Source organism: Canis aureus, chromosome 1, assembly GCF_053574225.1.
Source record: "Canis aureus isolate CA01 chromosome 1, VMU_Caureus_v.1.0, whole genome shotgun sequence".
NCBI classification, from domain to species: Eukaryota; Metazoa; Chordata; class Mammalia; order Carnivora; family Canidae; genus Canis; species Canis aureus.
In genome coordinates, this window is record NC_135611.1 from 106892780 (window position 1) to 106907635 (window position 14856).

At 58.3% G+C, this 14856-nt stretch overlaps 2 protein-coding genes across 4 annotated transcripts in view; both read right to left on the reverse strand.

Moving 5' to 3' along the window:
* Nucleotides 1–964: 964 nt before the first annotated feature.
* SPIB (Spi-B transcription factor) lies at nucleotides 965–8333 on the reverse strand. Of its 2 annotated transcripts, XM_077844352.1 has the most exons (6): nucleotides 8257–8333; nucleotides 7028–7055; nucleotides 5198–5270; nucleotides 4679–4902; nucleotides 4150–4300; nucleotides 965–2961 (listed from the first exon to the last, which is right to left on the reverse strand). In XM_077844352.1, the coding sequence occupies exons 1-6, from the start codon at nucleotides 8277–8279 to the stop codon at nucleotides 2663–2665; spliced, it is 798 nt and encodes a 265-aa protein (XP_077700478.1). In that variant the 5' UTR covers nucleotides 8280–8333; the 3' UTR covers nucleotides 965–2662. The 2 variants fall into 2 exon arrangements, with proteins under 2 accessions (XP_077700478.1, XP_077700479.1); XM_077844353.1 differs by lacking the exon at nucleotides 4679–4902 and having other exon boundaries at nucleotides 8257–8310.
* An 842-nt stretch (nucleotides 8334–9175) lies between these two features.
* Nucleotides 9176–14856, reverse strand: part of POLD1 (DNA polymerase delta 1, catalytic subunit) — a 28786-nt gene continuing 23105 nt past the window's right edge. The window contains exons 19-28 of one of the 2 annotated variants that reach the window (XM_077844354.1): nucleotides 14073–14168; nucleotides 13823–13960; nucleotides 12482–12657; nucleotides 11996–12148; nucleotides 11753–11855; nucleotides 10768–10900; nucleotides 10563–10676; nucleotides 10132–10184; nucleotides 9949–10046; nucleotides 9176–9354 (exon numbers count right to left, since the gene is read on the reverse strand). In XM_077844354.1, coding sequence (XP_077700480.1) covers nucleotides 9249–9354; nucleotides 9949–10046; nucleotides 10132–10184; nucleotides 10563–10676; nucleotides 10768–10900; nucleotides 11753–11855; nucleotides 11996–12148; nucleotides 12482–12657; nucleotides 13823–13960; nucleotides 14073–14168 — 1170 coding nt within the window. In that variant the 3' untranslated portion in view covers nucleotides 9176–9248. Of the gene's footprint in view, nucleotides 9355–9948; nucleotides 10047–10131; nucleotides 10185–10562; nucleotides 10677–10767; nucleotides 10901–11752; nucleotides 11856–11995; nucleotides 12149–12481; nucleotides 12658–13822; nucleotides 13961–14072; nucleotides 14169–14856 lie in introns of those variants that run through there. The other variant, XR_013349991.1, reaches the window with a different exon arrangement.

Sequence of the window (14856 nt, forward strand, 5' to 3'; positions counted from 1 at the left end):
GCTTGGGGTTAAGGCGGAGGACGGGAGAGGAAGTAACCCGCTGAGGGAGCAGGTTTGAGCGAAGGCAACTCCCTCCAGATTTTCTTCCTGTCCAACTCCCCCCCACCCCCAGCTTTTCCAAAACCCCCTGCGAGCCGGAAACTGCCCCGCCTCCAGGGAGCGCCAAGCCAACCCGGCGGCAGCCTCTGTGTGACGTCACGGGTTGCCAGGCAGACTGCCACACCGCTCCCGCGGGCCAAGCTAGGTGGTGCCGCGCAGCACCAGAGGCCGACGCTGCCACCGGGTCCCTCCCGTCCGCCCAGCCTACCCGGGCGCAGGGCGCGGGGGGTGGGGGTGGGGGGCAGACAAACGGAGGAGGAGGACAGAAATTCAGAAGGGGGGGACTGAGACCGTGATGGAAAGGGAAGCAGGGAGACGGTGGGGAGGAGAGGGAGGGCTCCTGGCTGGCTCAGCAGGAACAGGCGACTCCTGATCGTGTTGTGAGTCGGAGCCCCACGTTGGGTGTAGAGATTGCTTTAAAATAAAAAATCTTGAAAGAAAGAAAGAAAGAAAAGAAAGAAAGAAAGAAAGAAAGAAAGAAAGAAAGAAAGAAAGAAAGAAAGAAAGAAAGAAAGAGAAAGAAAGAAAGAAAGAAAGAAAGAAAGAAAGAAAGAAAGAAAGAAAGAAAAAAGAAAGAAAGAAAAAAGAAAGAAAGAGGAAAGAAAGAAAGAAAGAAAGAAAGGAAAGGAAGGAAAGAAAGAAAGAAAGAAAGAAAGAAAGAAAGAAAGAAAGAAAAAGAAAGAGACAAAAATTGAACCGGACCACCATCTCAAGCCCCAGCCTGGTCCGGCTTTTATGCCTCTTCCATCTCCTCTCTATGGTCCATCTCGCTGCCACTGCAGTGCCTCAGAAGGTCAGCAGGCCTGGGCTGACAGACCGCATTGCCGTCCCTAACAAAGGGTCCTAGGAGGTCTGTCTACCTTGATTTGTTTTATTTTATTTTATTTTATTTTATTTTATTCCACACTTGGGGTGATGATGATAGTTTTTGCAAAAGGTACCTCATTTGCAAGGGGAGGCCCTGGGGACATTTTGTCCTTGGCACTCTCTTCCACCCTGCCCCCATTCCAGGGTGGGGGTGTGTGTGCTGTCCTTTGGAGGGCAGGTCCCAGCCTGGGCTCTGCTACCAGCAGCTCTGTACCCCCATAAGGACCTCTTCCCTCTCTGGGTCCTTGAAGTGCCTTCCTTGTCCTCCTGGACGTCAATGAATGGGTGGTGGGTAGATTTCCAGAAGATATATCAAAGGCTCAGCAGGGCTGCAAGGGATTTTTTCTATCTTCTTCGTCCTCCTCTCCCCTTTCACAGAAGGGACAAACTGAGGCCCAGAAGCAGCAAGTCTTTCACCCTAGATCCCCCAGCCCCGAAGGTTCAAGGACCTGGGACTCTGGTGTCTTAGCCCACAGTCTGTGACACCCCCAGAGGGCTCAAAGCAGAGTTCTCACGGTAAGCCCAAGCTTCACCTCCGTGGGTTCACACCAGGTGCGAAATGCAAAAGGCTGGGGGCCACCAGGCACTGAGAGAAGACACCGGGGGTCTGACAGCCCAGGGGTGGCGGAGACTGGGGCAGACTGGAGAACAGATGTCCTACCACCCTCCCCCGGCCTCTTTTGCACTGCAAAGCTGCCCACCTTTGCTGGATTGTGCAAAGTCTGCAGAGAGGAATCTGCAAAATCTCCCTCATGCTACAGTGAATGAAAGAAGGAACCACCACTAGAGATGTGACTTGCCCCAAAAGGAGCTAGAGGGGGTGGGGGTGGGGGTACCAATTTGAGACCTCTGGTTAGAGATGACATGGGAGGGCTGCCAAGATCACTCAGAAATCAGTTGACTGGCCAGAATGATCCCTAGTTTGGCCCTCCAGAGGGCACCCCAGGAAGGGGAGGATCCCTGTGAAAACTCAGGTCTGCTGAGGTCCCCAAAGGGGCATAGCAGTTGGAGAATTCTAGACACACCAAAAGTGATAGCACAGTGGTTCCAGAGAATTGGGGGATCTCAAGATGACAGACATATTTGGGGGCACAGGACAAGAGAGTCACAGATGGGCACAGAGGTCTGAGACATCATAAAAAGTTTCCAGAAGGCCCCAGACATAAGTAGAAGATCTCAGATCTGACAGGAGAGCGTCAGACATGCGAAGGGGATCCCAGAGAGACCCTGGGGGGACAGGGCTTAGAGTTACAAGCAGTGTACCCCCCTCCCTGTGTGATGATCTGTGGGCTCACCCTCTCCAGGTGAGATTAAGGGATCTCAGACGCACAAAGGAGCTCAGAGAGGTCCCAGGCTTGGTTGGACGACCTCAGACAGTACCAGGGGATCCCAGAGAAGCTCTTGGGATTCTGGAAGCGCTGTCCTGCCCACCCCTCTACAGACATATAGTATAGTCCTCCATGGGTCCTGTGGCCCACGACATGAGGATCCTGGGGATCCAGAACATGACAAGGAAATCCCAGAGGAGCCCCAGACACGATTGGCGGGGAGGGGTCCCAGAGGGACCCTGGGCAGGGCTTAGGGATCATGGCAGCCCCCCTCCCCGCAGCTTGGGGAATCCACGGGTCCTCTGACCTAGGGGGCGGGGACGCCGACAGGACGCAGACGTGGAGCCCCTGAGAGCCCCCCCCTGGGCTCAGGCCCGGCGGGCAGCGGGCAGCAGCGCGCTGTCAAACTGGTAGGTGAGCTTGCGCTTGACCTTGCGGATCTCGCCGGTCTTGGCGTAGTTGCGCAGTGCGCGCGCCAGCTTCTGGTAGGTCATGCGCTTGCGGTTGCCCTTCTGCTGGCCCCAGCGGCGCGCCAGGAGCTCCTTGTGCTTGGAGGAGAACTGGAACACCCCGGCGCCCGGCTCCACCCACCACACGCAGTCGCGCATGTCTCCGCGCGTCAGCAGCCCCAGCAGAAACTGGTACAGGCGGAGCTTCTTGCGGGCCCCTGCGGTGGTGGTGGTGGGGACGCGTTAGGGGAGGCCGCCCCTGGCCGCCGGCCCCACACCCACACCCGCTTCGCGCCCTCCCCCGAGGCCCCGACCAGCCTCAGTCTCCGCGGCCCAGAGCACTGGGGCCAGGGAGGTGGCATCTGCCTGGCTTTCCCTGGGAGGCCCTCCGCTCTCCTCCCTCCCCGAAGCTGTCACCCTGAACTCCCATCTCCCTGCCTTGGTTTATCTTTCAGTATATGCCACTGCTCTGCCGTGGCCCGCACACAGTAATACGCATCTGTCCTGCCTGTGGATGAGAGGATCTGTGAAATGGGCCGTCAGTGCTCCTCAAAGGCTTATCACAGGGCGCTGAGCGGTGGTGAAGAGATCTGAAGTGGGTCTGAATCCGCCTAGCCATTTCTCAGCCTGCAGGGGGACTGCGATCCTGGAAGAACCAGGGGTCTGACCCTTGGGCTCCTGCAAGCAGCAAGGGCCCCACAGAGCTGGGGAGGGGGGGTTCTGTTTGTTCATAGCAGGGCATTGGATACAAGAACCCGACATCTGCCATTTTCCAGCAGTGACCTTCAGGTGGCAACTTAACCTCTCTGAGCTGGCATCTGTCTCGTCAGCCATAAATGAGGCTTGTGAGTGTGTGTGTGTTTTACAGACTTTTGTGAAGCACTCAGTGCTAGGCATTAACAGTTATGAGCTCATTTCATCTCCATCAGAACACCAGAAGATGGGGCTGCTGCTCCATTTTACAGATGGTAGACTGAGGCAGACAGGGAAAAAAAACCTCATGATCCTAACTTCCCAGGAGTTGAGCATACCAGGGGACAGGCACATGGGCAGAAGTAGGGGTTCCATAGCTGGGTGTTGATAGGGTGATTATGTCTGTTGCTATTATGTCAGTAATGGTGAAGACTTACTGATTGGGTTGCCCACTCCATGCCCAGCACTGCTTTCATTTACCCATATGGTCCTACTTACCAGCCTTCCCACGGCCCACCACCACCAGTAATAAACACTGTCACCCCACTATAGACACGAACCTCAGGCAAAGAGAGGTAGAGTCATTTGCCCAAGGTCACAGGGAACTGCCCTCAGCACTAGAGTATAGGGCAGGTGCTAGAGAAGCCACGGTTCCTTCAGCCCCTCCCCCATCTCCATCTGGAGCCCCACCCACCCCACTTGCTCCTACTTACCTGCCTCAGACCCCCTCCCCTCCGGGCCTGCCAGGAGGGCCTCATCGGACTCGCTGTCTGAAACTTCTAAGGTGGGACTGTCCAGCAGGAGATCCTCCTCCTCCGACAGCACAGGGCTGGGGTATGGGGCATACGCCGGGGGGACCACGGTCTGCAAAAGGTCAGGATCACCTGCAGTCCAGGGACCCCCCCCTACCCTCCCTCCTTCTGCTCTCTTCCCTCAGTTTCCTCCTCCTGGGTCCCCCCTGTGGCCCTCTCCACTCTCTTGACAGCCTGCACTCTGGCCTTGGTTCAGATCTCCACGACATGGCCAAAGGATGCCCAGGCCACCTCCCCGAAAGCCTGCCCAACACAGATCGTGGCCTTCTATGCTGTCCTTAGCCTAACATCTGTGCTTCTATTGGCTGGTCTGTTTGAAGTAAACCTGGTACTTAATTAACCTCAGAGGGTTGTCAGAGGCTTTAACATGCTGCCTGGCCCCTAGTAAACCTCAATTAAACAATGGGCATATTGTATCCCTGCCCCTCACCTGGCTGGTGAAGTCCTCCGTGGGGTACACAGGGAAGCTGGGCCCCGGGGGCTCTAGGCTGGGGGCTGGCTCGAGGCTCCCCACAGGGCTGTAGGTCGAAGGTCCCGAAGATCCGTAACAGAGCTGGACACCCTGGGGGTGGCTGAAGGTGGCCACAGCTGGGTTGAAGGCTTCATAGGAGGTGGCTGGGACAGCTGGACTGAGGTCCCAGCCCCACAGGGAGTCTGGGGGAGGGCACTGAGTCAGAAGCCAGGTCTGGCCTCAGCCCCGCCCACTTGAAGCCCCGGGGGCACAGAGAAGCCATTGTGGGCCATGCAAATCTCTGACCCCAGAATTTACATGGGCAAGAGGGTGGGTGGGAGAGGGAAGGGGAGGAGGTCTAGTGGCCTGGCTTCTAGGCCTGGCTAGCCTTATCCTGCTGAACTAGGTGACATCCATCCCCAGGACTCAGCTCCCCCATCTGAGAAATGGGCCCAAGGTCCATTTGGCTAGGAGGTTGGCTAGGGCAGGGCCACTCACCAGAAGCCCCCTCTGAGTCGGGGTAGCTGGGGTGCTTGCAGCTATCCAGGTCGTAGAAGACGCCATCTGGGTACTGATGGGGTAGGGGAGGGAGATGGGTCAGTCATCCCAGGCTTTGAGGAGCCCCCACCCCCAGCCTGGGCTGGCAGGAGGATTCTGACAGGGACAGGAGAGAAGAGGACACAGCTGGGAGAAGGAAAGAGACACGGAGATGACCAGGCACCAGAGACAGAGGGAAAGAGACAATCAGAGATAAGGAGGGGACAGACACAACACAGCAGGAAGCCCCCCCCCCCCCATGAAAGACACAAGCAGAGACACACAGAAACCCCGAGACCCACGGTCTCCAAAAGGAACACAGCAGCCGGCACCCACTAAGACTGTGGGCTCCCAGGAAGGGGTAGGGAAAGTGGGGAAGAATCGCCCCAGGCTTGCCTGTCCCAGGGGTCGGGAGTGTTTTTACAGAGGCAAAGCAGGTCTCAGTGCTTCTCTTGACCACCTCTGAATCGATTTGATCTCTCCCAAGAATCATATGTTGCTTTAGCAATTATGATAAAGACCAAAGCTAGACATTGGCCATCTCAGCAGCTTCACTCCCAGGTTTTCCCCCAAGGGTCTGAAAACATTTGTCCACAAAACAGACTTGTTCAGGAGCAACCAGAGCAGCTTTTTTAATAGCCCCAAGGGAGAAATAGCCCATGGACAGGAGAAGGGATAAACTGGTGATGTTGGTGTGTATGTTTGCAGAGGGGTGGGGTGGTGCCTAGGTGGCACAGTGGTTGAGCATCTGCCTTCAGCTCAGGTCGTGATCCTGGGATCAAGTCCCAAACTGGGCTCCCGGCAGGGACCCTGCTTCTACCTCTGCCTGTGTCTCTGCCTCTCTCTCTGTGTATCTCATGAATAAATAAATAAAATCTTAAAAAAAAAAAAAAAGAACCAAGGCTGGAACACCTGGCTGTCAATGGAGCATGTAACTCTTGATCTCTCGGGTCATGAGTTCGAACCCCATGTTGGGGACAGAGTTTATTTAACAACAACAACAACAAAACAATGCCTGACATACACTGAATGTTGACGAAGGAAGCCAGACCCAAAAGGGGACATCCTGCATGATGCACTTATGTCAAGTTCAAAACCAGGCAAAACTAACCCGTGTTGGAAAACAGCCCACGGGGGAGGGGTGGTTGTTGGTTGGGAATCTTCCAGAGGGGTGGAAATGTTCTATGTCTTGGTCTGATTAGCTGTTAACACAGGTGGAGGCATAATGTAAAATGTCATTGGGCTGTACGCAGGATTGGCCCCTTTACCAACTGGTATGTTATACCCTCATTTTTTTAAAAAAAGCAAAACTTGTCAAGCTGGGGGAGGGCCAGACAGGAGGGCGGTGGGGTGCAGTTGGGGGGGGTGGTCTTTCAAGCCCAGGAGTGAGGTTTTCGTTCTTGGACTGGGTTGTGGGTTATGGGTAGAGAGTAGAGTATTCTGTGTGTCTGAAATATTACAGAGTATATTTTTGAAAATACAACTTAGCAAAAAAGAGAAGGAAGGAAGGAATAAATATGGAATGTGGAAGAGACACGGAGCCAAAGACACAAAGACCCCCATCCCTCCCAGGGCCAGGAAGTGACAGAGCCTGAGAGCTGGCAAGAGCCAGCACAGAAAGGTCCCTGAAGGACATGGGTCAGGTGAGGTGGAGGGTGCTGGTGGGAGATATGGAGGGAGAGTCAGAAAAACAAAGTGACAGGAAGGAGTGGAAGGGGAAGCTGAGGCAGGGGGTCCAGGTGGGCCGTGTGGGTCCCCCCACCCTCCCTGGCCCCCAGAGCCCAGACTCACCAGACAGCTGAAGTGTGGCCCGTCGAGCCTGGAAGGGGAGAGACACAGAAGCATGTCAAGGGTGCCTTCAGCCACCTGAGTCTCAGAGTGGTTGGGAGCCATTGGGGGGGGCGGTGGCTGCAGCTGTGACCACCGCAATTCTTCTGCTGTGTGTCCCAGCATGAGACCAGCCCCACCACACTCGAGCGGGACAGGAAGTGGGGGTGAAGGGGCAGGCAAATATCCCCCCTCCCCTGGGATTTGCATAGACAGAGGCTGGTTGGGGGGCAGGGAAAGTGAGGGAGAGAAAGTCCCTGGAGAGGCCGTGTGGGCGCCAGAGGGCAGGTGGGGGCAGGGAAGGAGCCTCCTTCAGAGACCTCGAGAGAGTGGGTTAAACAGGTCCCCCCTTTGTGCCGAGGGGAGGTAGCCGCGGACAGAGACAGGAAGAAGACAGGAGAGAAGGGAGGAAAGTGTGGAGAGAGACATTCGCGGGTACAGGGAGTGGTTATGAGTCACATAGATAGAAAGATGGGCTTGTGGGAGAGACAGAGAGACAGCAGGAGAGACAAGACAGACAGGCAGACAGACAGACAGAGGAAGAACCGGAAAGAGACTGGGACAGAGACACAGAGACAGAGAGGGAGCAAGAGGCAGAGAGTAGGAACGCCTGGGTGGCTCAGCAGTTGAGCTTCTGTCTGCCTTCAGCTCAGGCGGTGATCCCAGGGTCCTAGGGTCGAGTCCCACATCGGGCTCCTTATAGGGAGCCTGCTTCTCCCTCTGCCTATGTCTCTGTGTCTCTCATAAATAAATAAATAAATAAAATCATAAAAAAAAAAAAGGCAGAAAGTAGAGCCCAGAAACACAAACGAGGTGGCTGAGCAGCAGAGTGGGGGGTGGTGGGCAGGCCAGAGGTTGGCTGAGGCCCAATGCGGGGAGGGGATAGGGAGGGTGGCGGGTGGCGGCCAGGGGATGGTCAGGCCTGGAGAGCCACCTGGGGGAGGCGGGTAGCCAGATGGGACACAGGCAAGCATCCCATGGAGACACTTTTGAGGTCAGGGAGAGAGAGAGATAGGATGGAGGAAGGCAGCAGAGTCGGGAGAGGAAGAGATCTAGAAGGGGCAAAAGGGAGGGTGGACCCCTTCCTTCCCAGCCCCCTGCCCCCTGGGTGGGGCCAACCACCGCCCCTGACGGAGGCCTGGCAGGGGTCCCAAGTGCAAGGGGGCTCCTTCCTTTAGGGAACCCCCACTTACTGTGCAGCCTCCAGAGCAAGCATGGTGGGGTAGTGCTGGGCTGGGTTTGCTGCCTGCTGCAGCCACCACCTCTATTTATACCTTGGCCCAGCCCCCTGGGGGGGGCAGGGGTGCCGCCAGCACAGAGCACAGCCCTCCTCGAAAATCCCCTCAGGGAGGGTCAGGGGAGGGGGCTGGATTGCACAACCCATTGGTCACGTGGTGGAGAGGGCAGGCCCAGGGGCCATCTGGATTTGGGGATCCCCACAGTTGGGGTGGGAATAGGGGGCTGACCCAGAGGCGTGGAGATGGGAAAGGAACTGGATTCGAGGGGGACCCTAGGAAAGCAGAAAAGCCATAGAGTCCTGTAGTCAGTGAAGTGGGGGTCAGTAATGATAGTGGGGGGGCCCTGGACCCAGGCCCAGGAACCAGGGGGCACATGCCATCAAGGGACTCAAGCACAGATGGGGTTGCTGGGACACTCATGAGTGGACATGGACTGGGCTGGGGGGGAGCCGGGCATCTCTGAGGAAAACCCAGGCCCAGGGCCTATGAGGACCCTGAGGTGGAAACATCGTGGGTGTGTAACATGGGAGGGGGGTCCCCTGGGTTGTGCCGGGGAGTGGGAGCTTCCGTGCGAGGGGCTGCCCCAGGCCCGGCGGAAACAGGTCAGCACCTGAAGGGTGGGGCAGTCCAGGCACCAGAGGATATGTGGTTAGATGTTCACCCAGGGGCTTGAGGGAGGGTTACAGGGGGACACTGAGGCAGGCCTGGCTTCCCTGGGCCTGGCAGCAGTGCTTGGAGCCCAGGGGTCTTGGAAGAGAGGTGAGGAAGTCAGCAGGGGGTTTTCCGGGGGTCAGGGGACCCTGCTGAGTGAAGATGACCCACCCAGACCCAGGTTCATGACAGTGGACCTCGCCCACCAGAGACCACAAAGCACTAGGAAACAAAAGGCCTGAACTTTATTAATTCTCCACCACTGCCCTCCTGGCGTCCGGAAACCCGGTCGGAGGTCACCAGGCCTCGGGGCCAGGTGGGCCGAAGCGCCTCAGAAGCTGCTCCTGGTCCTCCAGGTCCTTCCGCACCTTCTTGCGCATGTAGAAGATGGGGCAGTCCCGGCTGCAGGTGGGGTGGGGGTCAGGGTCAGGGCTGGGGCGGCTGCCCAGCCCAGTGATGGGGCCAGGGCTGTTCCCAGGACTTTGGTCCCCGTCTGCTGCCCACCCAGCCCCCCCTCCAGTGGCAGGCTGTTTGCTCAGTGGGCATGGGGGGAGCCGTAACAGCGGGTACCCGCGGAAGCGCTGGGCCACCAGCCGTATATCACCTGTCACCTGGCGTGGGAACCAGCCCCGCCCACCTGTTCCCTGGGGAAAGCCTGGCCTGCCCTGGGGGAGGGGGCCCCGACTGCTGTGTGTGTGTGTGTGTGTGTGTGTGTGTGTGTGTGTGTATAAGAGGAGAGAGAGAACTGTGGCCATTTCCTGGGCAGATGCTGGCCTGCAGAGTGAGCCCTGCCCACTGAGCACCCCCCCGCCCCCAAGGCTGGGATGAGCCCTGGCTCGATTCACAGGCCTCTCAGGCCAGGGCGCTGAGAAAAGTCAGTGATGTGGGGCAGGGCGCCACCTGGCACCCTGGGGTTAGGGCTCTGGTCCACAGGCCTTGGGAGCCTGGAGGGACCTGGGCAGGCTAGAGCGAGGGTGGCGGGCCTGCTCTGTGTACCTGGTGCAGATGACATCCTCATGCAGGCTGCCCTGACAGCGCTGGCACTGGGTCCAGAGGCGTGAGAAGCGCTCCTCCAGGGCATTCAGGTGGGATACCTGGGGATGAGATGGCTCAAAGGGGGCCCCCGCCCCAGTCAACTCCTCCTCCCATCATCCCCTCCTCTCCCCCTGACGCCCTCACCTCCTTCTGATACAGCTCTGACTCCCGAGGCTGGCAGAACTTGCACACGGCTCCTGGGAGAGGGGGTGGGTCGGCACAGGGGAGCTGGGGCCCAGCCAGGGCCTAGGCTGCCCTATCCCTGCCCCTTCCCCACCCGCTGCCCATCCCGGCCTCTGAAAGTCCCCGGGAGACAAGAGAACAAGGGAGCAAGTGTGTAGGGAAAAGTCCCCGGGGAACTCCCGGGGCGAGGGGCCCAGGACCCTCAAGGGGGTGCCTGTAATGGGAGCCCCCACCCAAGAGCCAGGGCCCATCCGGGTGGCACTGCCAGCTTGTAGGGCGGGTGCCGGGAATCTCAGCAATGGAGGAGCTGGTGGAGGGTGGGGTCCTGGGTCCTGGGTCTTGAGGCCTGGGTCCTGAGTCCTGGGGTCTGGGGTCTGGGGCCCAGCATTTACCCTGGTGATTGAGGACAGTCCGGCAGCCGATGCAGCAGCTGTGGCGTTTGGCAAAGGCCAGAAGGCCACCCACCTTGCCTGTGAGCACCGTCTTGCAGCGTGTGTGGTCACCCCCTGCAGGTGAGGGCAGACAGTGGACTGGGTGTCCTCCATGACCCAGGGTCCCACTCTGTCCAGCCCCCTTCTGGGCATTCCCCCTCAGTACTCAGCAGCACGGCCTCCGCACGGCCCTCGCCCAAGATGGGCTCGAAGATGCGCAGGAGTGGCTTGGCGAGCTGCTGCTCCAGATAGTACTGTGTGTCGATGGGCAGGCTGTGCTCCAGCACAAAGAGGGGGTCCTGCAAACAGAGAATCCGGGTGGGGTCACATCCTCGGGTCAGCAGCAGGCCACAGGCCAAAGGGCACTGGGAGCCAGGGGATGGTAGGTCTCTCGGGCATGCATGTGGGTAGTGGGGTGGGGCAGTCACTGGGCACGGGTGCTGCCCTGCGTGCTGGGGCATGGGTCTGGATGGTGGCACAGATCCTGAGGGGTCCCCGGCCATAAGCTGTGACCCATGTTGGGTTGGGGTCTGTGGGTGGGAGTCCAAAGGTTCCCAAGCAAGGGTCAGAGTTCATAGCGGGGTTGGGGGTGAAGGTAGATGGTAACTGGAGGTGAAAGCTAGAAGCCAAGATGAGGGGGGCAGGACAGGAACTGGAAACTGAGGAAGGGGCTGTGTGTGGGGGGGTCAAAGGTCACTGGACCCTCCAGTTGGAATGCGGGAGGATGTGAATCCTAGAGTGATGGGTCAGAGAGCAAGGACCAAGGAGAGAGACACACAGAAACAGGTATGGGGAAATGGGGTGCGCACCCTAGGCTGGATCTCCTGAAGGGGGAGTCAGAGTAACACGGCTCCCTCCACTGTCTAATTTTTGAAAAAACTGGTTTTGAGTGTGGGGGCTGCATCCAGCAGTGGGGACCCTGATGGGGAGAATCCTGGAGGGAGCACCATCGCCCAGGGCTCCTTGGCTCCACCTCCAGAGGGTATAAGAGGCCTGGGAGAAAGACATCAGGGAGCCAACTCCCAGGGGTGTGTTGGGGGCGGTTCTCAGGGCCCTGTGGGGCCCATAGAGGGAAGCACCCTCCCCACCAGGCTTGGAAAGCAGAAGTGAGAGCTGAGGGGAGCTGGGCGGAGCGGGCAGGTGGGCCTGACCTCGGACTTCATGTAGGCAGCCACGCCCTTGGCAGCGCCGATGATCACGTAGGGGACACGGTCGCCCAAGCTGGGCGCACTCCCGGGGTCCCGCTTCCTCATCCTGCGGGGAGATCGGGGCAGCCGGGCGGGTGAGGGCAGGTGGGATGGCGGGGGCGGGCGGGGGTGTAGGAAGAGGCGCCCAGCTGGCAGGAGCCGGCCTATTTCTGGGTGGCGCTGCGACACCCCCTCCCCCGGGCGCACCTCTCAGCCAGCTCCACGTGGGCCTGCTTGCCGGCGTAGTCCGCTGCTGCGCGGGTCAGCTCCTTGGTGATGACCAGCTGGGAGATGTCGATGCGGTTACACAGCAAGTCGGAGATGACGTCCTGTGCGTGGGCCACGGCACCCGCGGGGTCTCTGCAGCGCCAGGATGGGGGTGTCCCTAGTGGCCGCCAAAGACCAGGCCGGTACCCCTCCCACCCCCCAGGCTGGGGGGCCAGGATGTGCCCTGGGGGCTGAGCCCCAAGGCGGAGGGACGTGGCTGGCCACAGGCTGCAAGGTGGCAGAGGCGGGGCCTCGACCCACAGCTGTTCCGACCCCACACTCTTTCCACCGTTCCACCACCGAGGATGAGCTGGGCCCTGGGCCCGACACCTGTGTCCCCAAGGGAGGAGGGGGCTGGAGGCCGGGGCTCCGGGGCCCGAGGGGGAGGGGCATGGCCTCCAGCGCTGGGGGCAGGGGCCCACCCACCGGTCGATGAGCAAGCGGCGCAGGGAGGCAGTGACGAGGTTGGCCACGAGGGGGCAGTTGTCCCGGCGCACGGCCTCCAGGCCCTTGCAGTCCATGCGGTCATGCGCATCGGGCCGGGAGGAGAAGAGCAGGCCAGCATAGCGCTTCTTGCTGATGAGCAGGTAGGGAAAGTAGACCTGGGGGGGACCCATGGCTGAGACCCTCGAGGCTTCCTGAGTCCTGAGACTTCCCTCAGAAACTGAGGACACACAGGGCTGGTCTGTGCAATGTGGGACTGGGGACTCTGGGGGGACACAGACCCTAAGACCCCAGTGCCTGAGCCCAGGGACACTGTCAGCATTCCCGGGGCCTCAGATCTGAATCAGACATGGGGATAAACCTAGAAACAGGCCCTAAAGCACGAGATCCAGGGACGCCTGGGTGGCTTAATGGTTGGGCGTATGCCTTCAGCTCAGGTCGTGATCCCAGGATCCTGGGATGCAGTCTGACTTCGGGCTCCCTGCATGGAGCCTGCTTCTCCCTCTGCGTATGTCTCTGCCTCTCTCATGGAGCCTGCTTCTCCCTCTGCATATGTCTCTGCCTCTCTCTGTGTCTCTCATTAACAAATAAATAAAATATTAAAACACACACACACACACACACACACACACACACACACACAAGATCCAGACACAGGGGTGTAGTCTGGAGAGCCCCGAATCGGATCAGGGGACAGATCTGAGGCAGACAGGGATACACGGCAGCACCCCCTCAAGGAGTTGAGACTAAGGCCCCGGTGTGAACCTTGAGGTAGGGGCTTCTCAAAATTGGGAGGCTCCAAATTTGAGAGCAGGTATACCCAAGACCTGACCCTAAGTTTGAACCTCGGGAATAAAATGCAGTGTGAGTCCCCAGACCCCAGCCTGATTCCTGCTGGAAGGAAGCCAAGGAACCCTGGGCAATGGTGCCTTGATCTAGGATTCACCCCATTAGGGTTCCCACTGCCCGAGGCAGCCCCCAAACCCAGAACCAGAGATACTCTAAGACTGACAAGGTTTTCAAAAAGTAGACACTGTCCTGTGTAGTAGCAAAGCCCAAGGCTTTAGAGGTTTTCAAACTCTGGGGCATCCAGGCAGCAAAATACCTCAAAATTGGGGCATATGAATGTAAAGAACGGGATACCCAGAGTATCCAGATCAGGGCTCCCTGAAATAGAGGGACCCTGAGCAACACCAGGGTTCCCACACCAGAGGAACCTCAAATGCATTCTTAAAACTTGCAGGCACCAAGACCCAGAGACCCTCTAAAACTTGCGAGACCCACGCCTGCCCACTCCAAGCCCTGAGAGAAGCTCCCACTTACCTTCTCAAACTCGAGCCGGATGGGCGGGGGAAAGTGGCCTGACACCCAGTCTGCAGCCTCCCGCCCCAAGGCCATTGCCTCAGCCACCGAGGAGACACCAAATCGGCACATGACTGAGTCAGTGTCACCATACACCACCTGGGGAGGAGCGTGTGTGACTGGGAGGCAAGGGGAGATGGGAACCAACTCCCTGCACTCCCCCAACCAGCCCCAGGCCCATCTCTAGGCAGCAGGTGGGGCGGCCTCTGACCTTGGCATTGGCGCTATAGCCATTCTCCACTGTGTACTTGGACTCCACCAGCTGCTTTGTTTTCTCAATCATCTGGCGCCCAAACCCAGTGACGCTCTGTCAGGAAGAGAATCACACAGTGAGGGCCCAGAAGCCATCTACACAGAACACTGGCTCAGGATGCCACTTCTGTTACTTCCTGGGGGTGTGGACTTGGGTTAAGTCACTCAACCTCTCTGTAGATTTCCAAATCTACAAAATGGGGCTACTGGGACACCTGGATGGCTCAGGGGTAGAACATCTGCCTTTGGCTCAGGGCATGATCCTGGAGTCCAGGATTGAGTCCCGCATCAGGCTCCCTGCATGGAGCCTGTTTCTCCCTCTGCTGTGTCTCTGGGTTCTCTCTCTCTATGTCTCTCATGAATAAATAAATAAAATCTTTTTCAAAAAATGGGGCTACTAGGCTGCTTCTTAACGATCTGTTGGAAAGGACTGGGTCCCTGGCCCCAGGCTCTGGGCACAAAAGAGGAATGACTGCAAAAGATGTGTGTTGGAGAGGCCGAGGCCAGAGGAGGCCATCTGTACCCCGCTTCCCTCCACAGAGGTGCCATGACATGTGGGAACATTGCAGGCAGCTCTGTGGTGCAGGACCACTGGCACTCCTGGCCCCTTCCCGAAAGCCAGCATTGACAACCCCAGATCCATGGGCAACCGGAAATGGCCTACACGCTGTTAAGTGTCCTGCAGCATAGGGAGCTGTGCTAGCTTCATGAAGAAACTTTCTAAAAGTCTATAAGAAGCTGAA